This window comes from Rhinatrema bivittatum, chromosome 4 (genome assembly GCF_901001135.1).
Source record: "Rhinatrema bivittatum chromosome 4, aRhiBiv1.1, whole genome shotgun sequence".
NCBI classification, from domain to species: Eukaryota; Metazoa; Chordata; class Amphibia; order Gymnophiona; family Rhinatrematidae; genus Rhinatrema; species Rhinatrema bivittatum.
The window spans coordinates 33,715,790-33,741,311 of NC_042618.1; the positions used below are offsets into that span (position 1 = coordinate 33,715,790).

General features: G+C 44.6%; 1 protein-coding gene across 1 annotated transcript in view; it reads left to right on the forward strand.

Moving 5' to 3' along the window:
• The window catches only part of EML1 (EMAP like 1), a 265,065-nt gene that overhangs the window by 156,561 nt on the left and 82,982 nt on the right, over positions 1-25,522 (forward strand). Inside the window, 3 exon segments of the mRNA XM_029597926.1 lie at positions 5,324-5,434; positions 6,332-6,427; positions 11,274-11,408. Of these exon segments, the coding sequence (XP_029453786.1) occupies positions 5,324-5,434; positions 6,332-6,427; positions 11,274-11,408 (342 nt within the window).

Sequence of the window (25,522 nt, forward strand, 5' to 3'; positions counted from 1 at the left end):
GCTTGTCTGTGCTCTATGCCCTTGGAAATATGTGTGTGAGAGAGGAAGTTTGACACACACACACACATGCACTCTCCCAGTCACACTCCTGCTGGCATTCTCTTGATTACGTAAGAAACCGAACCACTGGTTAAGCCTCTGGGAGTGCTTATCAACGGTCCTACTGCCCGACAACTCCTTTAGCTTTTCACCCTCAGAGGCGCTCCCTAGGCCAGGTACTTCAGTCTCTATTGCCTATACTTTACCCTGTTCCTTCCAGATGTCATAGCTATGATTCATATTCTCACCTCAGTTGGTGAGTTGGGCTTAAGCACACATAGTCCCAGGTTATCCTGATAAAATAAAGCTATAGAGACTTTAAACTATCAAATTACAACAGTCTCAAACTCATACGATAAGAAAGCAACTCTTGCCTAAATCATCCTGCTTGCTGCTCACAGTTGCTTTTTCCTGCACAACCTAAGCTTGGCTGCACTCTATGCCCTTGGTACTTAGGGAAGCAAGCCCTACTGTCACTTCTCACAGTAGTCTGCAGCTGGGGTTTGTTCTTCCCCTTTCACTATGGTTGCAACTGTATCCACCCCATGGTAGTGCTCACTTAAAGCTCCTGACCTGCAGTCTCCATGAGTGTATCCTCTTCTGGAGGGGGGGGGGGGGTCTCCATCACTTGTCTCTGGCTCATCCTCAGGGCTGCTCAACACTTCCACTCCATCTCCTCTGTCTCCATCTGGTTCCAGTAGAACTCCTTCCTGTTCCTGCCCTGCCCCTCCTTCAGACAAGCTCTCTCATCCTCATTAGAACAAAGCCTAGGAAGTTCCTCTCCCTCCAGAATCCCTGTGCCTTCTAGGATTTGGAGTGCACCTCCTATTCTCATTTCTTTTACATACTGGATCTCCTTCCCAGGTTTCCCTTACAACCCACTTTCTTGTGTTCACCAGGGGAATATAATGCCCATCACAACACCCACTGGCTTTCTTACAAAGTTTGTATGATTTGATGCTTTAGTGAGAAATTATCTAATGATGCAAAGATGGAGGGACTCTGACTAAAATATATTATGTTAGGGGTGTAAACTACTACCCTTAACAGAAACATGGAGTAACCTGCACAGAGCGACATTTACTACCATGGGAGGCTTGCTGGGCAGGCTGGTCCTTTTTCTGCTGTCATTACAATGTATACTATGTATTTATGTATGAATCTACTTGAGAAATGGCTTACAAGAAGCTTATTTTTTATGGAGGTAATCGTGGTATAGACGTTTAGCAGATCTTTAGTATTTTTATTTTAATGGAAGTAACAGAGCAATAACTTGGTCTACTTCTGACCTATCCTTGCTGGAAACAGCTGAGTTGCATAAAGAGTATTGGTGACTAAGGATGAATAAAGGATTCTTTTTTTTTTTTTTTTTAACAATACTTATACTGAGAGTGAGGCCATCCATGGAAGTCATAAGAACATAAGATTTGCCATAATGGTTCAGATCAAAGGTCCACCAAGCCCAGTATCCTGTTTCCAACAGAGGCCAGTCCAGGTCACAAGTACCTGGACTGGCCACTGATAGGATCCCAAAAGGTTGTTAGATTCCATGCTTATACTCCTAGGGATATGCAGTGGATTTCCCCAAGTCCACCTTAATAATGGTTTATGGACTTTTCTTCCAGGAACTTGTCCAAACCTTTTTTAAAACTAGCTACACTAACAGGTTTTACTTCATCCTTTGGCAACGAGTTCCAAAGTATAATTATGCATTGAGTAAAAAAATATTTTCTCCTATTTGTCTTCAATATATTACCTATTAACTTCATTGCATGTCCACTAGTCTTTGTACTTTTTGAAAGAGTAAATAGATTCGTGTTTACCTGTTCCATTCCACTCATTATTTTATAGAGCCCTGTCATATTTTCCCTCAATCGTCTTTTCTCCAAGATGAAGAGACCTAACCTCTTTAGCTTTTCCTCATAGGGGGAATCATTCCATCTCATTTATCATTTTGGTTGCCCTCCTCTTTTCTAATTCTGCTATATCTTTTTCGAGATGCATTGACCAGAGCTGCACATAATACTCAGTGTGGTTGCACCATGGAGCAATACAGAGGCATTATAATATTCTCCAGTTTATTCTCCATTCCTTTCCTAATAACCCCTAGCATTCTATTTTCTTTCTTGGCTCCTGCTGCACACTGAGCACAGGATTTCAACATGTTATCCATGATGACTCCTAGATCCTTTACTTTGGTGGTGGCTCCTAATGTGAAACCTTGCATTATATAAGCTATAATTTGTTATTGTTCCTTATGTGATCACTTTGTATTTGTCCACAGAAATTCATCTTCCATGTGGATGCCCAGTCTTGCAAGGTCCTCTTGTGATTTAACAACCGTGGATAATTTTGTATCATCTGTAGATCTGATCATCTTACTCGTTCTCTTTTCCAGGTCATTTATAAATATGTTAAACAAAAAACAGTGGTCCCAGTACTGATCCCTGAGGCACTTCACTATTTACCTTTCTCCATCATTTAACCAGTTCCCAATCCACAATAGGACATTTCCCGTCGATAGCAGGCTGAATTACTGATGGACATAACTACTGCTATATTTGCCTTGGGCTGGACCACGACCAGTCGTCCTGCTGGGACTGTGGTCTGATGTCGTCCCCCCCTCCCCCATCGAGCGCAAAGGCAGCGCGCCGAAGAAATGGCGTGCCTGAGAACATCGGGCTCTTATGCCCCGATGCTGGATCGATCGACCTATTCCTCCCCGGGTCCAACGAAAAGAAAAGCAGCAACAAAGAAGAGGGCTTCCTCGCTGGGCCCACAAGGCCCAACCAGCGCCGTGCTGACAATGAAGACAAAGGGACCAGGTACCTCATCCCCTCATCCGGGAGAGCCACCAAGTACATGAAAGACTTCTGAGGAAATTAAAAAGTCAGGGGATAGAAGGCAAAAGCAAGTTTGCTTACCGTAAATGGTGTTTCCGTAGCATGCAGGATGAATTAGTCATGCGAACCCGCCCGTCTCCCTGAACAGTCTACAAATATTTGCTCCACGAATACTAGCTTAGCTACAAAGAAACTGAGGAGGTGGGCACGGAATCATGCGGGAAGAGGACCGCGCAGCCGCACAGAGTCCAAAACTTTGTGACTACTGAGGGAAAACTCCGCCTACAGAGTTGCGTGCACGTCTCCCAGACAGCATGGCTAATTCATCCTGCTATCTATGGAAACATCATTTACGGTAAGCAAACTTGCTTTTGCCTTCTATCCCCTGACTTTTTAATTTCTTCAGAAGTCTCTCATGAGGTACGTTGTTAAATGCTTTCTGAAAACCCAGATACACTATATCACTTGGCTTACCTTGATCCATGTGTTTATTTGCGCCCTCAAAAAAATTTGGTGAGGCAAGACTTCCTTTTCCTAAATCCATGTTGGCTTTGACCAGTTAAGCTATGACTATCTATATGTTCAGTAATTTTGTTCTTTTTAATAGTTACTACTATTTTTCTCGGTACTGACTTCACTGTCACTGGTCTGCAGTTTCCTGAATCAGCCCTGGAACCCTTTTAAAAAATATTGACATGTATCCTTGCATGCAGTGCTAAGGTTTCCCTATGTGCTTCTTAAAACTGATCATCTTGTAAATTTGCCTAACCATATATAGTGCAGTGTTGCTAGGCTCAAGCAACTGGAGATGGTTAACATGCATGAAATTGTAGCAGGCACCCTCACATCAATCTGTATCATGGAAGAGAGAATGACAGATTGTTTTAGACTTGTGAGAATGGGCTAAGTATACATGGGGAAAGAATGTCCTCTGCCCATGTATCTCATCAACTCCTTGAGCTTCTGTGTGCAAACTTTCCTTGTTGAGCTTGGTCACCATTGGCAAGTTTAGGATCTGATTCTGTATCTTTCCCTTAAAAATAATTGGACTTTAAATCTAAATTGTCAAGGAGTGCAGAATCTTCTCTGCCACATATTACTTTATTGGCCCAGGGAGTGTATACTCTAATGTATGGCAGGAGAGCACTTTGTAGTGCTATGCCTAAAACCGTGCATGTACCAAAGGGCTTTGCTCAGCATTACTGTATTATGAAAACGACTGACCAAAAAGTTTAATCTAGCAAATGTGTATCAAATAAGTATACTGATGATCAGCACAAAAGATAATACGAAATAAAGGGGTAGATCTCAATTAGTATCCCAATAACTAAGAAAAGCGGTGTGACATCAGCTTGATCTTCTCCCTCACTCAGGAGCACACCCCAAGGGAGGAAGAGCCATCCTCTGCCAACTCCTCTCCCAGTGCCATGCATGCTTCTTGTGCTGCAGGGATGCATATGAGTGATCATGTGTCGGACCTCTCACTTCTAGAATAATCTGCTGACATGCTTCTATTCAATTCTAGTTCTTGTCACTGCCCTCTGGTACAGTTTTGCTAGTTTGCATGTAGTTACTGAACTGCAGGTGCCCAAAGATATCTATGATATACATCTTAGTGGCCACACAGGTGTCGCTTGCCAGTGAACACTGTACAGTGAACTAGGGGTTAAATGAAGTGTAGTACTTTAAGTTCAGTAGTACATCTTACTGTTAAATGTTGCAAAGATAACACCTAGGTTTACTTCATTTAAGTAGTCATATATTCTGTAATAGTTTTCAAAGAGCACTGGATACTGAAACCAGTAATTACATAGGATAAGTTCAGTGCAGTATGCCTTATTCAGAATGGGTACTCACAGCTGCAGGCACTGCCCTCTAGTGAAAGTAGTAAGTACTTCAGGTTCCTTAATTCATTAAACAAAACCTAGAATATGTGTTTGTCCAAACTATGGACCTAAACGGTGCTAAAATGTTATAGTGAGGAAGGAGTGGTGAATTTCACTCGTATCCAGGCCGATACAGTATGATTGTGTGATCATACACCTGCTCAGTTTATCTCTAAACTGGGCACAAAATAAATGCCCTCCTATGCACACCTTGGTGCCATGGGCACAGTTTACCCTCGCTGAGACCACTGTCAACACACTGTGATAAATGGAATATAAGCCTTAAATTGCTGCCCTGTTTCTATGAGGTTGTACTCCCATGCCATGTGCATGGTGTAGGATAGGTTTGCCCAAACTTAAATAGGTGCCCTTCTGTTTTCATTTCATTGTCAGTCAAACACTTTTGTCAAACTAGACAGAAAAAACATTATTGAAATACTAGAGAAATTTTAAATTCGGGAGAAATATTTTATTTTCATGCTTTGTTGCTTGCGAGACCTGTCCTTCAAGCATTAGAATTACTTAAAATTGTCAAACATATTTGTCTCTCTTCAGCAATTACCACCGCATGTGCGTGTTTGGGATTCTGTAACCCTGAATACATTACATGTCATTGGCATGGGATTCTTTGACCGTGCAGTTACCTGCATTGCTTTCTCAAAGTCTGTAAGTAAATGCATTCCTAATAATTTTGTATACCTCCTTGCCGTAGGCATCAAAAATAACATTTCAGTCAAAAATGATTCAACATTTAGGGGCGGATTTTAAGAGCCCTGCTCGCCTAAATCCGCCCAAATCCGGGCGGATTTAGGCGAGCAGGGCCCTGCGCGCTGGTGAGCCTATTTTACATAGGCTCACCGGCGCGCGCAGACCCTGGGGCTCGCGTAAGTCCCGGGGTTCTCCGAGGGGGGCGGGCCTGAACCGCGCGGCGTTTTCGGGGTGGGTCGGGAGCGTTCCGTGGGCGGGCCCGGGGGCGTGGCTACGGCCCGGGGCAGTCCGGGGGCATGGCCACGCCCTCCGTACCCGCCCCCAGGTCGCGTCCCGGCGCGCAACCGGCCCGCTGGCACACGGGGATTTACGTCTCCCTCCGGGAGGCGTAAATCCCCCGACAAAGGTAGGGGGGGGGTTTAGACGGGGCCGGGCGGGTGGGTTAGGTAGGGGAAGGGAGGGGAGGGGAAAGTGAGGGGAGGGCGTTAGAGGATTCCCTCCAAGGCCGCTCCGATTTCGGAGCGGCCTTGGAGGGAACGGGGGTAGGTTGCGCGGCTTGGCGCGCGCCGGCTATACGAAATCGATAGCCTTGCGCGCGCCGATCCAGGATTTTAGCGGATACGCGCGACTACACGCGTATCCGCTAAAATCCCGCGTACTTTTGCTTGCGCCTGATGCGCCAGCAAAAGTACATGAACGCGCCGTGTTTGAAAATCTACCCCTTAGTGTCTTTCAGCAGCAGATATGCACTAGTAGTATCTTTGCCATAATGATACATTTTTACTGCTTGTAAAATTGGAACTTCTTTTTATTAAGCAAGAGCCTAACTTTGCATCTTTTAATTTTGTGCTTCAGAATGGAGGAGGCAGCCTTTGCTCAGTAGATGATTCCAACGATCATGTACTTTCTGTGTGGGACTGGCAAAAAGAAGAGAAGCTGGCAGATGTTAAGGTTGGTTTGACTCTTGACTCGAAATGTCTTTGTGAAAGTGATTGCGTTTTCCTCTGAAAAATGTGTTAATGCGTGCAGTCGAAAGCTGAATTGGTTATCAGATTGGCCAGTTTGGCTTTGACATGGGCAACGAGCCCTGTGACTGTGAATTGGATTCTTTTTTTTTTTTGTACTTTACATGTATTTCATGTGAGGGGACCTTCATTTTCAGTCTTTATTTTATTTTCCCTGGGAATTTCTCAATATTCATTATAACAAACAAAAATGGAAGAAAATCAGTGGGGAAAAAATGACTCATCTGGGTAACTTTAGGATAGCCCTCCAGCATAACCAGACTTACCTGGATAACTTTAGTGCTGAATATCAGTGCTGACCTTCTAAAGCAAAGCCTTGCCCCTTGAATGTCTCAAAATGGTTGCTTTTTTATCCAGCTAAATTTTGTGCAGGTAATGAGTTTCCTGGACAAAATTTAAACAGTGTGGACGGGTGGGAGATTGTTGAAATCAACGCCCGAAGTTATCCTGACAAATCTTTTGAATATGTACCTCATTCTCTTTAACTATATTCCTTCTGGGCATGTTAGATTGTTTATAAGACATTTTGAGTAATGTTCATATAGAATAAATTTTCCTTTTCAGCCTGCACAAACCTGGCAGATTTTCAAACACAAAGTACTTGTGTACATTCTGTTTTAACATTGGCTAAAAGTAAGCAGGTATATTTTCGGTTTGCCATTATTTATTTCCATGTGTGAGGGAGTGTGCAGGAAACTTTCTCACCCACCTTAAGGGACCAGCCACAGCTATCTAGCCTGGCCCTCCTCAAGTATCAGCTCCGCAAGGAATTCTGGGTGAAGGGAGGCTCCCCTCACCATATTTTAAGGAGTCAGGGCCCAGAAGGGTTAGAGAGGCCACAGAGAGCAGGCAGGAACCCAGCCTATGTGAAAACCTGCTATGTTTGCTGATGTTTTGTATCAGAACTGCAATGTGAGCTGCATTTACTTTCTGTTTTGGTTTTGCACTGTAAATAAAATTGCACAAAAGGAAACAGCCAGAGTCTGCCTCCTTATTCCTACTGGCTGTTTCCTAAGCTGCTATTGCCCAAGTTACCACACCTTGTATATGTGTTGACATGTAGGCTATGTACATGCTTTTTTTTTTTTTTAAACTTAAATGTACATGCACAGTTTCTAATTAGACCCCCAAATCCACCCATCCCGTCTGTCCCCTAGAAAGCAGCTAAAAGAGCACGTATAAGGGTATTGGGTTACCTATACGAACCTTCAGCCTTGCGCCTTCTCCCACATTACCTTTCAGACTCTTAGGCCACCCTCTCCTCTACAATTTTGATAATTAAACTCAGCAATCATGATGACTGCACCATCATCCCTCCCAGAACAATCCTGTAAAAACACAAAATTGGTCATAGGGAAGACAATTTTTAAAAGCCATTTACATGGGTAAGTACTGATTTAGTTGGGTAAATGGGCTTTTTAAAAATTGCCTATCCTAAAAGCACCTAAAAGTGTACACAATTCAAAGGGAAAGAATGTTCTTCCTTGATCTATTCTCTACTCCTGGGGGAATTCTGCACAAAAAAACTTAAAATTCTGCAAACTTTATATTAGTCAAAATAACACAATTTACATGACAGTCCTTGAGTAATTACATTTTAAATTAATACAGAAAAAAGTTATTGCTTAAAGATGCAGAATTTTTAATATTTTGAGCAGAATTTCCCTAGAAATTCATTGTAAGAGTGTCCCTTCCACTCACCCTCCCTACTCCCCTAGCCACTTTGCCCTCTCAGACCCCTACGCCTCCACCTGCCAGTATCTCTCCCTTCCACCTCTAGGCTCAACCCATTCCACTCTGTCGTCAGCCCTAGAGTTTGACCCCGTTCTCAGTACTGCCCCTCATACAGGCTTCCTCTGTCCCTCTCTCTTTCTGTCACACACATGCTCCTTCTCTCTAGTAAACATACACACACCCTCATACAGAGACTCCCTGACTCTTGCACACACACACATCCCCTCATACAGAGCCCTCTCTCTTGCATACACACCCACACAACATCCTCACAAAGGCTACCTATGTCTCTCTCTCTCATGCACCCCTTCACACAGGCTCTCATACAGACTCCCTGACTCTTGCACACACACACATCCCCTCATACAGGGCCCTCTCTCTTGCATACCCACACACACAACATCCTCACAAAGGCTACCTATGTCTCTCTCTCTCATGCACCCCTTCACACAGGCTCTATCTCACACATACACAATCCCTTCACACAGGCTAGCACCCTCACATACACACAATCCCTTTTTCATGCACACAAGCTCCCAATCTCTCACACACAATCACACTCTATCACACTCTTTCACAATCTCCTCATATAGGCTCCCTCTCTCTGAAACCCACACTCAAGCATCCCCCCTGCTTTCTTACCTCCCATGCTCTCTGTCACCCCTCCACCCTCTCACACACCCCTCTCCCTGCTCTCACCTTTTCCTTTCTCACACCTCCTCCTCTCCCCTTTCTCACACCCCTCTCCCTCTCCTCACACACACACACACACACACACACACACACACACACACACACACACACACTCTCTCTCTCTCTCTCTCTCTCTCACCAGGGCCTTTATCTTTGCCGCGAGCGGAGCACACTCCATTCGCAGCACAGGGGCCTTCCATTTTTGCTGCCAATGGCACACCCGGCCTTCATCTTCGCCGCGAGTGGAGTGCGTGCCGCAGCACATGCAGGCCTTCATCTTCGCGTGCTCTGTTCTCGGCATGCCGGGGTCTCCTCTGCTATTTTTTGCTCAGAATTTGGCAATTCTGTGCAGAAAATGTCAATTCTGCACAGGAGGGGGGGAATTCTGCGCAAATTCTATGCTCCGCAGTAGCGCAGAATTCCCCCAGGACTGACTCTCCGCTCTGTCTGCTCCATGCTCGCCACCTCCCCTCCTGTTCCCTACAGCAGCTTCTCTGCTGCCCAAGTTTCAGACAGAACCAGTAGTGTCATCCAGCAGAGCCCTGTGAACTCATGTATAGAAGCCCCTAGTGCTGTTCCCAAAATTGATGCATTTTAGGGGATCACCTAGTATGCCTAATGGAAGAACCAGCTCTAAATGTTGTGAAAGTATGTGTGTACCTTTAGGCCAGTGAAAATCCCCTAGCATGGATTCAACCAGCCTACCTTGTAAACTCCATCTTATATGCATGGGAATGAAATGTATATCAGGGGTTCCCGTCCTTTTGGGAAGCATGGACTCCTTTTCAACCTTCAAACATTTTGTGGAAATCGCCCCCCCCCCCACCACCATGTATCTCTTTTTACATGCAGTTAAATGCCACATGAAAAACTGCTTAATGTAGTAATAATAACATGTACTCTAGAATCATTTATAATGTATAAAGCTTAATATTAAATAAGCATTGGTTTCTCATATAAACTATACTCTCCCTTATGCCCTCCCTTTATGCCTCTCTTGTGAGTGCTACTCCCCACATCCACTATGGCCTGTTCCCAAGTGCATTCTGGGGGTGGTTCTTAGATCTCCATACAGCCCTCGGCCTAGAATAGGGTCAGTGAAGCATATCTCATCCATGATTGTAGTGAAGAAGGCTAGGGCACAAACAAGTAGGCACTTGAGGTCTACAGCATGCCAAGGGCTCTTAAATCTGTCCTGCACCTTCTGCTGGAGTCGTCGGTGTGCATGCTGTGGGCGGGCAGTGTCAGCCCTAGTGGCGCCAGCATCTTCCTGCCGGGGGGTGGGGTGGGGGGCTCACCTGCTGTGTCTGCACCGGGGGTGCTCACTTGCCATGCCTGAAACCGCCGCCGTACCTCTGCTGCCTGCCTGTTGGCCAGTGGAGGAGGCCTTCCAGCTCGGCCAGTGGAGAAGGCCGTCCAGCTCGACTGGTGGTGAGGGAGAGGAGAGAAATGACTTGGTGGCTGTGCTGTGGGCGGTGTCAGCCCTAGTGGCGCCGGCATCTTCCTGCTGGAGAGGGAGGCTCACCTGCTGTGTCTGTGCACTGGGGGGGCTCACCTGCCGTGCCTGTACTGCCACTGTACTCCTGCTGTCCGCCGGTCAGCCATTGGAGGAGGCCAGTGCGTGGGGGGCCCAATTAAATTGTATGCGTGGAAGGGTGGGCCAAGGCTCAAAAGGTTTGCTCGTCCCTGGACTAGATTACCTTGAAGAATGTGGGGCAATTTTTGCTAGTTGTGTTATTTTATGTAATGTTTGTTTGTATTTGTCATTTAATCTGTTTGGTTTGTATACGCTTAGTACAATTAATTTGCTTTAAGCAGTCTAAAAGAACTTTAAAATAAAATTATATTATTATGGATGCACCATTCAAATTTGGAATTCCTATAATGGACTCTGTGAATGTCAAAAGATATTGTGATATTCATTGAAGCTTATTTCCCAATAAAAATGTCTGATTAAAGTAAATTTAGGAAGTCTCTTTCTTCTTTGGTTTGTCTGTTAGTGAAAATTGGACTACCGGTACTCTAAATTTGATCTAATCCCTGCTCAGTACATTTTTTTTTTTTTTTTGCATTGGTTAGTGACCTTTGCAAAACCTCTTCTTCTGAAGCTTTTTTTCCACCCATAGCAGCTCCCAATCCAAACAGCTGTTCTGCAGAGCCTGCACTCTCTATGGCAGTGTTCAGTATCCTTCATAAGTTATAAATCAGTGAACCAAGCAGAAAGAATTTCTGTTCCATGCAAGAAAGACAGTCAGCGCTGTTGTACTTCAGTACTGTAAAAAAACAAAAAAATTTTGCAAACTGTTCTGAGATGTAACAAGATCTGATTTCTGTTCTCTCCTTAGTGCTCTAATGAGGCTGTGTTTATGGCAGATTTTCACCCTACGGATACAAATATAATTGTTACGTGTGGAAAGTCGCATCTTTACTTCTGGACATTAGAAGGGAATTCTCTCATTAAAAAACAAGGATTATTTGAGGTAAAATTAATTTGTTTGTCATGCCATACTTGCATTTTTAAAATTCTTATCAATGGTATGGGATTCGAGAGCACTGGAAATTGAAACCTGTATTTTCCCACAGATTTGTTAGAATATGGCCAGCAGTGGTACAAATGACCTCTTCCTGCCATGTCAGGGTGCCTCAACCCTTCCTTGGTGGGACCACTCCTGATAGTGAAAGGAACATTATTTTTATCTTGTGGGGTTTTGTTTTATTTATTTGCAGTTTCCTCCTGTTCCTTTGAGTCTCCAACTTCATGGGAACTAGGGCTGGGATCCTGGTGTCATGAGCCTTCATTCACAATTACTTAGGGATGTTTCCCCTATTTATAACCCATAATCTGATCATTTCATTGCTGGTCCTTTGGATTGGAGCTATGCACTAAAACTCTTTCTGGAATCCTGCAGAAAGCCACTAGGTGTTACTGTTGACTGAAGGCTATGATTTCAGATGCTTTCTCTCCCCAGGGGTTGCAAACGTCTCCACAGCATCCCCAGTTTCAGCAGCAGCAGCATCCCCCTCCTGCACCAGCTTCCTTGACACAATTTGCTAAACAGCCATGGATGTTGCAGAAGACCCCAACATGGGATTGAAATAGGAATCTTCTGCATAACAGTACTGCTGAGCTACTGAACTGACTTGATAATTCAGTTTTTATGCTCATTCAGGTTTTAGTCTCTCTGCTGAAACTTAGGGAAAATGAACTGAGACTACCAACTCATTTGTGATAAGCAACCAATCTACTTACAGACTGTAATATCTTTTGGACAATATCAACTTGAGTTGTATTTTGACTATTATATGAATGGCAGATAAAGACCGCAAGCCTATCTGCTTGCCTATTTCATTTCCCCTTTCTGTTGCAATACCACAAACCCTACATGATCTTTGTTTTTCCTTTTACTTTCTTACAACTAGAGATCCTCTGTGCTTATTGCAGCCTTTCTTGAATTCTGATACTGTATTTGTTTCCACCATTTCTGTTGGGAAATTGTTCCATGTATCCACAGGCATTTTTTTTGAAGAAGTATTTTTTTAAATGTTATTTTCCATCAATAAGCAAGCTGAATTAGCCATTACATGTGGTCATCCAGCAGTACCAAATGGACTCATATATCCAAGCTAGTAGGGCTTTGAGCATGTGCGGGAGTTCCCACATGGGCATTGCCTCGTGAACCTCCTTAGTAATTTTTTTATACGAGCACAAGCATGAGTGTGTACTCTCTCTCCTCAGAATTTTTTCTCTAAACTTTAAACATTTTATGTTTAAACGCTTTTTTATTGAGCAATGAAAAAAAAACAACATAGCATAGTATTTTCTGCCCGGGAGGCCATAGCCCTTAGCCCCCCGCTACAGTAACGTTAGAAATAAGCTCTTTTACATGTAGTTACCCCCCGAACAGGTATCCCCCATCCCGACCCCCCCCTCCCCTTCCCCCCTTAAGAAGTCCAATCAAAGTTGTCATTGTGGTTGTTGAGGTCATGCATCCCGTGGTCCAGTTACGCCACCAACCGAATCAATCCGGCAACAAGGAACGAGGATCTGCAGAAGCATTGAGGATATGACTCCGAATCCTATGTGGTAATGACTGAATGTACACCACCCATATCCGGACAAATCTGCGGCGAAGAAGAGGAGAAAGCCGTGATGCCAACAGTTCCAGCTGAAGTAATTTATGAAAATTGTTCCGCCACATCCAGTAAGTCGGTACTTCAGAGCCCTTCCAATGGAACAAAAGGAGCTTTTTCCCCACATAACACGCCTTCTGAATAAGAAGCCGTGTCTCCAGTTGCTTAATCTGATTGGGATTAGGCAACCCAAACAACAGAGTGGCAGAAGAGAGTGGAACAGCGACCGCCAACAATCTCTCCAGATAACGCACCACCACCCTCCAAAAACAACGTACTCGTGGGCAATCCCAAAAGGCATAAACATTTTGATTATTTCAATATATCTTTTAACTTCTATATAGTTGCCTTCTTGCCTAGGCAGCACCCTCAACATCACTTTTCGATGCTACCTTAAAGAAAAAAATAAAAATAAAAGGGAATTTCTTTCCAATGGCCATGCCTCCTCAACATGTTGGGCCAGAAGAAAAAAAACAGTGAGCAGATTTAAAAATTTAATCTGTGGCAAGGTAATGTCCCTCACTGATGGTCATAAGTTCTGCTATCTGTTCCTTGGGCTGGAACATTATTAGGTAAATTGCTATGCCTGTGGATGAATGTCCCCTGTGCTCCCAGTGTTCCAGGGTGATTCAAATTGAAGAGCTGCATAAATTCTTTCAGTGTTGCAGCAGATCCTCTTCTGTAGTGCAGCGTCCTCTATCTTGCTGGGAAAAGAGTTGAGCAGGACTTATCAAAGACGTTCCCAATGGCTGAGGCCAAAGCCATGGGGTCAAGTACTGTCAGCTGCCCTTCATCAAAGAAGAAATGGCATCAGTTTCTGGAGCCATCAGAGTCTGTCAAAGAATCACAAACCCCCCAAGTGCAGTGCACTGGCGCCGCTGGATACGACCACCAGCGCTGTCAGCACACCCAGATGCATGAAGGATTGAAGCATTTCATTTATGCACTGGTGCATTCGATTTACCTAGGTGCTAGACACATGGCATACTGATGCATACAGTGCATTAGTGTGCATGACTCATTGTGCTAAATTTGTCATGCACTTCATCGATGCATTTTGGATCCTCTTCACACAGGCTTCACAGTGCATCCAGTATTCTGATGCATGACCCCATGATGTACAGAACAAGAATATATGGTGCAGTCCTGACACAGTCTATTCTCACACTGGGGCAACATCCTCCTCCTGCACCAGCTTCCTTGACATAACTTACTAAACAGCCATTGAAGCATTCAAAGCTCCATTCTTCCACAGCATTGACGCATTCCACTCCATCAAAGCTATTGATGCATCACACCCACAACCCAGCCGACCAGGCTGCTTTACACCACCACATTATGCAGCCCATCCTAGATCTGCAGTGGAGGAGGTCAGGTTACTACTTCTCCGTTCAATAATTAGAACCCTCACTCCAACAAGGATAATACTGGAGGGACTTCATTTGAAAACACCAGATCCGGTGTGCTCCATGGTTCTGCTCACCTCCAGTAAACTACCAGTTCAGATGCAGGAATCTATACTGGTCTCTGAAGAGGATGTACATCTCACTTGCCTGGTCAAAGGACACATCAGCCAATTGACCAGTTTGCAGGTTTGGTGAGAAATTTCTTTGCCTTTCTGACTAGGGGGCCTAACTGCATTTTTGTGAACTCCACTCTCCTTCTTTGGTATGGCGCTTCCTCAGACTGGAGTCTCAGTCTTGCCTATCGGCCTGAATACATCATTGGAACCCGTAATTTGGAGTTTATTATCTCGTAACAGCAGAGTCCAGTTGATCAGAGGTAATTGGACAGGATGTATCCCCTCGGACAACCAGAAGAACCTCCTGGTTCATCCATTTCATCATTGAAATCCTGGCTAAGTAAACTCCCCCCAGTAGATTCAGATGAAGACTCTATAGGTATATGTCTGGTCTGCTTCCAGAACCTCCTAACTACACCTCGCCCCCAGAATACCTCACTAACTCTGTTTATGATAAGACAAAGACTCACATTCAGAATTATTTGGGCTGCTTCATATTCTAGACACCCCGTCAGAACTAGCAGCCCTTCTAGTTCACAACATCTTTGGTGTTTTACAGATAAGAATGTAGGAAATGCCTATTTCAGATATTCCTACAGTGAGAAAACTTGACCTTAAATCTAGAGTTCAGAAGTCACAGGGTTTGTGTTCCATTACCACACCAGTCTGTAGAGGTTGACTCTGAGTCATCTCCAGGGGGGAGATTGATAGTGTTGATTCTGATTCTTCTCCCAGGCGCGACGACTCCGAACCAACATCAGGAAATATTTCTTCATGGAGAGAGTGGTGGATCCCTGGAATGCTCTTCCAGAAGAGGTGGTGAGGACGAAAACAGTAAAATTCAAAAGGGCATGGGATAATCACTGTGGATCCCTAAAGGCTAGAGATTGGAAATGAAGAAAAAAGTGCATGGAGTTAATCTGCACGGACAAGCAGTTACTACCCTTAACAGAAGACATGATGACTACTACTCTTAACCAATTAGCTTTGATGTTTTTGATGCAATATCAACATTGCTTTCTGCTTCAACAGAGGGGGGAAAAAATTGGATTCAGATGACAATCAGTGCTGGGTCCCGACTTTTACAGTCCAGGGTACTGATATGTAGACATTAGAGAGAGAGTGCAGGACAGCTTCTACGGCCAAGTCCAAAAGTTCTTGGAGGAGAAGTCCATTACCTGCTATTAATTAAGTTGACTTAGAAAATAGCCACTGCTATTACTAGCAACGGTAACATGGAATAGACTTAGTTTTTGGGAACTTGCCAGGTTCTTATGGCCTGGATTGGCCACTTTTAGAAACAGGATGCTGGGCTTGATGGACACTTGGTCTGATCCAGTATGGCATGTTCTTATGTTCCCTCTGCTTCAAGATGCTTCTTCACATGTGAACGTATTTCCACAGACGATCTTACCAGTCTTTTCAGCAGTACCGTCTTGTGCCTCTTCTGGCCCAGCATCAGCAACCACTTCCAGACAGGCCTTGACAGCGGGAATATTGACCAAAAAACACATAGCAGGCCCAGCCCAAACCTTGGCCCAGTTTTTTATTTTTCTGAACAATCCTTACCCCTCCAGTCTGGTGGGGGGGGTGGGGGGAAGAAACCATCTCTTCGTAGAAATGTAGCATCGGATAACCAATGACCTCTAGGTTCTCAAAATTATGCAGTTTGGTTACCGGTTGCATTTTTTCCAGCTACCAACCCTCTTGCATTGTGTGCCTCTCAGTCCAGATCTGTCTCACCTGCTGCAACTTCGCCTGGAAGACCAGTCGCTTTTTCAGTGAAGGATAGAACCAATCCCCGTGTCCTAACATAGACAGGACTTTTATTCCTAATATTTCCTCTTCTCCAAGGCTTGAGGCTCCTTTTGGACTTGAGATACTTGAACAAACAATTACTCTTCAGAAAAATTAAAAATTATTTTATATATTCGAGTGTTTTATATATCATCATTCCCTGTGAGAATCACTTGTTTACAACTGTGTACAAGTTTGACACACTCAGATGATGAGTTATGGAGGTAGGCATACATACCAGAGTTAAACAGGGAAAATAAACTGTAGCTACAGAGGTAGGCATACGTTTCGGAGATAAACTGGGAAAACAATCTCAAACTAGGGGATTACTATAAAGATAGACACATACAGAGAAAATGTAACCAGATTATAGGGAGGGTTGACAGTAATTCGGTAAAGTTGAGGACATATTTTGGTCATTGGCGAATTGGGTGTACCAGATTATAGGGACGGTTGAGGATAAGGGGTTAAAGATCGGGACATATTTTGGTCATCATAGTCAAGGCGGATTAGATGTACCTGTCAAACAGGCACAATCGAACAGCCAAGTTTTTAGGTCTGCCTTAAATTTCTCAATGTCTGCTGCTGTTTGAAGATTCTCTGGCACAGAGGTCCAAAGCTTTGGGCCAGCAATTGATGACTCTCAGTCTCTAGTTTGAATTAGATGAGAATCTCTTATGGTCGGGATTTCAAGAAGGCCTTTATTCATAGATCTAAGCGTTTGTGTGGGAATATGTGGATTAAATGTTATTCCCATCAGTTCGTTGCTCGTACAAATGTTGCCGAATATTATTGTTAGAACTTTGTATAATAATCTTGACTGATCAGGGAGCCAGTTCATTGCTATCAGAGTTGGTGTATTGTGGTGGTATTTCATTGCTCCAGTCAATAGTCTGGCTGCGGCATTTTGTAGTAGTTGTAGTTTTAAGTGGCTAGCCGGAAGTCCTAGAAGTAGGGAATTGCAATAATCCAGGTTTGAGAATATTAGGGATTGCAATGCTTTCTGAAATCTGTAGTGCTTAGTAGGGGTTTCAAACGGCTAAGGATTCGCAGTTTGTAGAAATCTGATTTGATTAGTTTGCTGATACTTAAATTTTCATCAATCTGGACTCCTAGATCTCTTACTTGAGTTGCTGGGATTAATTGATTTTCAAGATCAATACCTGGTGAAATAGATTTTGGTGGATTTCGGTTCAACCAAATTAATTCCTTCAGCACGATTTTCCCTTACATGCAGAAGGATGAATGGACGTGTTCCCCAAATCTGAAGGATGCATATGCTCACATTCCCATCCACCCTTCTCATTGATGCTTCCTTCACTTTTAGGTGGATTCTTCCCACTACCATTACAGGGTAACACCCATTTGGCTTAGCAGCAGCTCCAAGAGTCATTACAAAATACCTCACAATAGTAGCGGCACTTACTACTTAGCATCAAGAAATATGTTTTCCTGTTCCTGGAAGACTGGCTAGTCACAGTAAGTTCTCAGGAGGAAGTACTCCATTCCCTGCATAAGACAATTTCTCTTTTGCGGTAGCTGGGCTTCCTAGTCAGTTCTGAGTAATAAACCTAGTCCCCACACACAGAGACGCAAGCTCATTAGGGGTGTGGATAGATTCACTACAGGAGAAAGCATTCTTGCCTTCAGAAAGTGAAAGTCATGAGATCATTCATCCACAAGCTTCTCTCCTCTCCACACACAACAGCTTAAGTGCTGCTAGTAGCCTTAGGATATATAGCAGCAGCCATACATGTAGTCCCACTGACCTGCCTTCATATCAGTTACCTTTAATGGAGGCTACGATTGCAGTGGGATCAGCTGTCCTAACCACTGTCAATGGTGGTACAGGTCACAAGGAACATAAAGTGCAAATTTCAATGGTGGTTATCGCCCCAGTTGATGACACTCACATGTAATGGCTAATTCATCTTGTTGTCTACAGAAAATACTGTTTATGGTAGGTAAACTTGCTTTCTTGGCAGCTTGCCAGCTAAGATTCAGTGCAAAAAAATACAGCGTTGTGCATTTAACATAGAATATGATGGCAGATAAGGACCATAAGGTCCATCTAGTCTGCTCAGTTTCATTTCAGGTTGAAGACTCTGGTTGGTTTGTTGTTTTTCTTTCATATTTTCTAATGTTGTTTTTCAGTTTAACACCTTGAGCCTCATATCATGACCTCTTGTTCTAGAGCATTGTTTCCATGGAAAAAAAGGTTTGCTTCTTGTGCATTATTTATGCCTTTAAAGTATTTAAATGTCTTTGTCATATCTCTTGTCATTCTTTCTTTTCCTTTAGGATATATGTATTTAGGTCCTTAAGTTTTATCTTTAGGATACAGAAAACAAAAGGAGCAGTATATGATGGGGGTGAGGTGTCTTTGTGGTGATCAGATGATAACCTCAAGGTAGTGAAACAGTTATAACAAGGCGTTGGCCAAAACTACAGGAATGCTAGGGTGCACAGGGAGAGGCATAACAAGGAAGTGAAAATGTTTCTGTATAGCTCATTGGTGAGATCTCACCTGGAGTACTGTGTCCACTTCTGGAAGACACTCCAAAAAGATATAGACAAGAGTAGAGACCAGATCTGCCCTCAAAACCTATGAGGAGACTTAAGGGCCTAAATACATATACTCCAGAGGAAGGGAGAGAGGCAGGGAGTATGATAAATAATAGAGATATTTAAAAAGCTGTAAGGTATTAATAATGCAAAAGATGCAAACTTGTTTTAGTGGAAAGCAATTTCTAGAACAGGAGGTCATGCTATGAGGCCAAAGGGCGTAGACTCGGAAATAGCATTAAAAAATAATTCTTCATGGGTGGTGAATGCATGGACAGTCTCCAAGGGGAAGTGGTGAAGGAGAAATCATTAACAGAATTTAAGGAGGCTTGGGATAAGCACAGAGGATCCTTAATTGTGAAGAAGTGAAGGGAAAGCCACAGATCAAGTGTGGTCCCTGGCATTGCAACAGGAATTACATTGGGTAGACTAAATGGGCCCAAAAAGCCATTATCTATCATCATATTCAAGGCTTCTTTTCAGTATTACCAAATCTGAGCTGCCTCATATGACAATTTATTTTAGAGTTTCTGGGAAAAGTTTTGAGTTCATACGAAGGGAAAGAAGAAACCAAATTCCCATCATGCAATGACGCGGCATAATGACAGTTTTTTGTGTAAAATAAACTGAACTGAATTGAAGGCCATCTCTCAGCAAACTGCTCTGACACACAGGGTACTGGCAGTTAATTCGATTTTCAGCAGTTTAAGAGAGACTGTAAATTAATTTTGAGAGTACATGTCTTTTTTTTTATTTTATACAGCAGTACCTGCCTACTACAAAACTAAAATCTGTTATATGTGAACTTAAACCTTTACGGTAGAAAGAGGGGATTTTCAAATTCATCGTGGGCTACTTTGTACCTTTGGGCCTGCAAGTGAATTTTCAAAGGGAAACTCCCCGCAGTTTTCCTACAAAAATGTAGGGGACTGCAGGTATTTGTGCACCCATATACTTTACTGGAGAAATATACTCCATGCCTGGGTTTGAATCCTGAGCCTGGTTTCTGCTTCTCACACCGACTGGGGCTGGAGATGTTTTGTGATGGCTGTCCTGGAGAAGGGCATCAACAAATAGATTCCGGATGTTTGAGAAGGATATGTAGTCTTTGACCACCCAGCCAAAGGCTTGTTGCTGCAGTAGCTGGGCTAGATAGGAGGGGGGACAGAAGATAAAAATTGAGAGGATAGAGTGGGGTGGGTGAGGAAAAACTTGGGTACTTGTGAGTGAAGGCTTGTGGCACCATAGGCCAATATAGGCTGGTTTTGATTAAACTGGAATCTAAAAGAAGCTGGAGGAGACTGCCTAGTGAAAAACATGAAAAAATATAATTGGCCAACAGATTACATTCTAGAAGATAATACGTGTTCCTTTTATGACCCATGTCTCGAAATCATTGATAATTTCTAGAAATAAACAAAACATCTCTAATAAGCATTTGAAAAACCCATCAAATATGTTTCTTAATCTTTAATTTACTGATGATGAACATCTAATACTTTCTCACAGGACAAGCAGGATGGTAGTCCTCACAAATGGGTGACATCGAGGATGGAGCCCTGTACGGAAAACTTTTCTGTCAAAGTTTCAACAAGCTTTGACTGACACTGGCACACTGGGTGCACTGAGCATGCCCAGCCTGCAATTATCCCTGTGAGCCACAGGTGTCTCCCTCAGTCTTCTTTTTTCCGCTCTGCAGTCAGCATAGCGGTTGGAGCTCTGTGAGGATTTTTTAACTAATTACCTCATGGAAACACTTAACTTTTCACTTCAAAAAACACTTTTCCCTGCACAGGTCTCCCTCCGCGTACGTTTTTACGACGCTCGGTGAGTACTAATTCTTATTTTTCGGTCGGTTTCTGTCACTATCTTAAGGCTGTTAACTGACTGAAGCCTTCCCTTCCCCCCATTTTTCAGTTAGCTTTAAACAGCTTGCGAGTATCTCTGTGACACTCTGCTTGCTTATGCTAGTGGGGTAGGGATTTTTTCCTTAACTTTAGGACCTCTGTAGCTTCAAGTCCTTCGTTCCCTGGTACCCTCACGCAGTCGATACCCTATCGCTACACCGGGACCCTCCTAAACCGTCCTGGGCTTTTATATGTCATCAGTGCCCCTCCCCCCACGGTGCCCTGATGCCTTTATCCATGTTTTTTGCTTTTCAGTGCTACCAGGCTTTTTCCTCCTACGCACTGTTTTTTTCCTTGGGCTTCCTCGGTGCCGTCCCTACCCGGATGCATGCCATTGACGCACACGCTGTTAGTCACTGCCATGCATACTCAGGTCGCCGCCACCGCTGCCCGAGACACTTTTTAACGATCCCAGGGTCACTTCATCGATGCCACCCCCCCTTTTGGGGATGCCATCGATGCCCCATCCTCCCCACCGATGTCCAGCCCTTTTCCATCGGTGGGCATCGGTGCCACATCGATTCGTCGGTGGGCATCGATGCCGGATGGTCCCCATCGGTGGACATCGGTGCCGGATGGTCCCCATCGATGGACATCGGTGCCGGATGGCTTGTCCGTCGATGGCATTGGTGCCGGATGGCCGTCCGTCGATGGCATCGGTGCCAGGTCCTTTTGCATCGATGGACACCGATGCCCAGGTGTTTCATCCATGGGCATCTATGTTAGAATGCATCCATCGAGGGCAGTCGATGCCAGGCTGCTCCCATCGGTGAAATTCGATGCCCAGGTGGGTCCCATCGGTGGGTATCCATGCCGGCTCGATTCCGTGGATGGGCGTTGATGCCAATGCCAGCCTTATGGCTGGCATCGATGCCCATGCCGATTCCAGGACTGGCGTTGATGCCGGGATGGAATTCATCGACTGGGAGATCCATGCCATCGATTCCATACGTGTCCATATCGATGCCACCGACACACGTGTCTGGGGCACCGATGCCATGTACACTTGGAAATCTGAGTCTGTCCAAATCGATACCGTCAACGTCTGTGGCCCTATAGTTGATGCCCGTGGCCATGCCACAAACGGCATAAATGCCCGCCTCCATGCATCGATGCCCTCGACACCTCCGTTTTCCTTCGGTGTCCTTGACGCCCTATTGATTCGACTTCGACTCAGTCGATGCCGGTATCTTTTTCAATAACGGCAATGTTTTTCGATTATTCGATTCCACATCGTTTCAAAGATACCTATGCCACTGCTGTCAGTGCCCGTCACTGTCATCATTCTCCTGGCCAGTCATCGACGATTTTTCATACCCATTTTGATGATATCCTCGAAGCCCCTTAGGTTGCCTTCAATATCGTCAATACCGACATAGCACCGCCACATAATACCCTCGCCTCCTCACATTGCTCCACGCTTTGGGTTCTTTTTTAAGCCCCGTATTAGCTTAAGACACTCCATTGTGTCAGGAGCAGAGCAGGCGTGCTGACAGTTCGTCATCGATCGCCTTCCAGGACGACGAGGGCTTCCATCTCGGCGCTGGGGAAAGACCGGGCCGAGCACCGTGGCACCCATCATCGCCGACATCGTGATCGTCCGCCGCTGACGCCATCCAGCACATCGGTGCCATCCTTCTCCAGGCTGGACAACGCTCGGGCAGAGCGACATCACCACTGCCATCAGCACTGTTCCTACAGTTTTGGCAGTCCTTGGTGATCCAGAACTTCCGGATCCAGGTCCGACAGCTTCTGCATTGGCGTCACGACACATCGAGCCGCTGTGACGAGGGAAGGGAACATGAGTTCCGTTAGGGCTCCTCTGTTCCTGGCGTGCCCCACCGTCAAGTGGTGTGGGACTATGGCCATCTGTTACACTTAGCAGTCTAAACGCCACTCACGCCTGGCCTGTCTCCTCTGTACCTGTGCCACCATACCGGGTTTCAGAGCGAGATGGACGTTTACGTCCCCGGCCTTACCCTCGAGGACTCCGGAGACCGTCGGAGTCAACAATCTTCACCGGCTCGTCTTGCGGCGATCCACGTCGGATGGTAAGTACCCGCTTCGGCGGCATTCCCATAGAGTGTGGTTCGAAAAGTTCTGGGTCATGTGCCTTTTAGAACTCTATTAGTGTCACATATCGCTATGTTAGCTATGTTAGCCACAATATCAGGAGAACCCCTCTATCTTCTTGGGATTGCAGCAGGGCTTCTTCTCTTGTCAGTAACAAGTCCCTGTGCCGACCAATGCTCTGACTCTTGGTTCCCTCCCAACCAAGGTCCAGCTGCATTGGCTGATCTGCTAAACATGAGATTCAGCAACCATTGCCCCATGTACAAGTCCACCTTGAGGCCTGGCCACAGGTCTCAGTGTCTCCTTGTACAGCATACAGAAATGCGGGTACCACTTACCGCTCACACACCTGCAGGAGCCTACATGATATCCTCCATTGGGACACCTCCTGGTCTCCCATCTGGTCAGATATCAGAGCGGCCACCCCACCTTGTACCAAAGTCCCGGTACACTCCCCAGGCGCTACGAAGTGCAGAGGGGAGAAGGGAGGGGGGTTGGGGAGTTTTAATTGCACTATTCTTTCTTTTAACAGAAAATAGTTACTCTCCGCACATCCTGGACCTAAGAAAATTCAACTTTATTTAGACGTCACAGGTACAATGGTATCTTTGGTTACCATCACTCCATACTGCAGTAAGTACATTATTTTAATGTTTCTATGTGCTTTATGGTGAGTCAACATTACAACCCCAAGCTCTGCCGCTGGCACCAGCTTCGGTAAGTGAACTGTCTCTTGCATCACTGTTGGTGAATGCTGTTTTCTCTGCGGAGTGTAACATCATTCACTTTCCTTGCATAGACTACTGCTAACCACTTTCAGTACATGCAAGGAGCTCTCACTTTTTTCAGGACTCACTATACATTTACTAACTGGGATTACTGTCACTGCCATAAATCCCTTCTGTAACACTTCTGGACACCACAGTCTTAAGACCCTCTTGTCCAGCATGCGCACAGACATTCTGATACATTGTTATATGTCCCTGCGCATATTTTCCATAACCTCAGCCTTTCAACTTTTCATGGTTGAGCTATGGGGTTTCTTCCCACTATGTATTTTTCTCATAATTCAAAACTGCTATGGGTTATATTCAGTGACATTCTATACTCAATGGACCTAAGTGGTTTCATTGCTTTCGTCCCTGATTCTTATCCCAGTTCGAACTAGGACCTAGTCTCCTTCGACTCATGCTCGCAATTCCTTAGGGTTATAAAGTTTCTCCTGAAAGCTGTCAACCCATTATGCATCTATTGCACTCCAGCATAGTTTCTCATAAACTTCCTGGACGTTGCACCCATGAGTTATGCCCTTATGCCTTCCAATACTGCTTTTGCAACAATTCTTTGTGCATACAGACAGACAGCATAGGGACAATGTGCTTTCCAACTCATAAGCACGCATTACCTCTTAGCTGCTCTGCTAGACAGCTGCGCAGCTCTACCCTTGGCCCTTGTTCACTTCATGCGTCCTTGGGCCACATATCTAAGAGATTTAATGAACGCTCTATCAGACCTTCTCCATGTAGGTTCTATCCTCTCGAATGGTCTCAATTACATGTGTACAGGGCAAATCTTTTAACGCTGAGTTTAACTAAACTTTCCACGGCGTCTGCATCATTCCATACGATGCACAGGTTCTGCTCCCTGCACATGTTTCCTATGCGTTCCCTTAGATGCCTTTTCTTCCATCAAAGGCCTCTTCAATATATCTCTTCTGCTACCTCTCGTAGCCAGCATTCTTCTAATGTTGAACTGGGATGGGGTTCAGTATTCTTTTCCCCACTCCCTGACTGAGATCAGTATGCTTCCCATACTTCTCAATCCATCATATCAGTAACCTTTTATTCTCTCACCAGTCAGTCCCAAATCATAGACTTACTGATGTTCTTAGGTTCTGGTAGCGTCACAAAACCTTCTAAACATAAATCTTGCCGTTTAATATGGCAGGCTTTACCTCCTGACGCTAAAAAAAAAAAAAAAAAAAAAAAAGAGGTTTTACCCCTTTTACTTTTCCACCATTTTTTCTTACTCCCTCGGATTCTGTTCTCCAGACATCCTCCACATAGATACACCGTTCTCTTAGGAGGTGTATCGTTTTGGGAGTTGGGTTCCCGTTTTCGGTAATCCTCTCTGAGTCGGCTTACCATGGATTATCCACTGATCAAGCCGCCTCTATTTCTCTAATCACGGAATGAACATATATATTCTCCTTATAAGTCTCATACATTCTACGTTTGAGCCTTTCCATTCCTCTCTTCCACAGTTTGGCAAGGGAACTTCTTTCCCTCTTAATGTCATTCCTGCCAGCAGGGTCCGTGAGTTATGCACTCTTTCCATACTCACCTGACTCCGTTCCTCTGCCACTGAGTAGTTCTACGCATTCAACTTTCTATCCTTTTCAGGTAGATGTTGTATCTCCTTTCCTCAGGAAATACTCTATTAATTTTTCCTAACCTCTCTCTCTCGCCCTAGGGAGAGACTGGGTTTTCCACATTCCTGGACAGTAATGCTGCGCTTACATTCTATCTACATTGCACTGCATTCCATGTGAATTCCACTTGACTCTTTCCTTCATGCAAGGGTCAGGCTGCTACTTCCA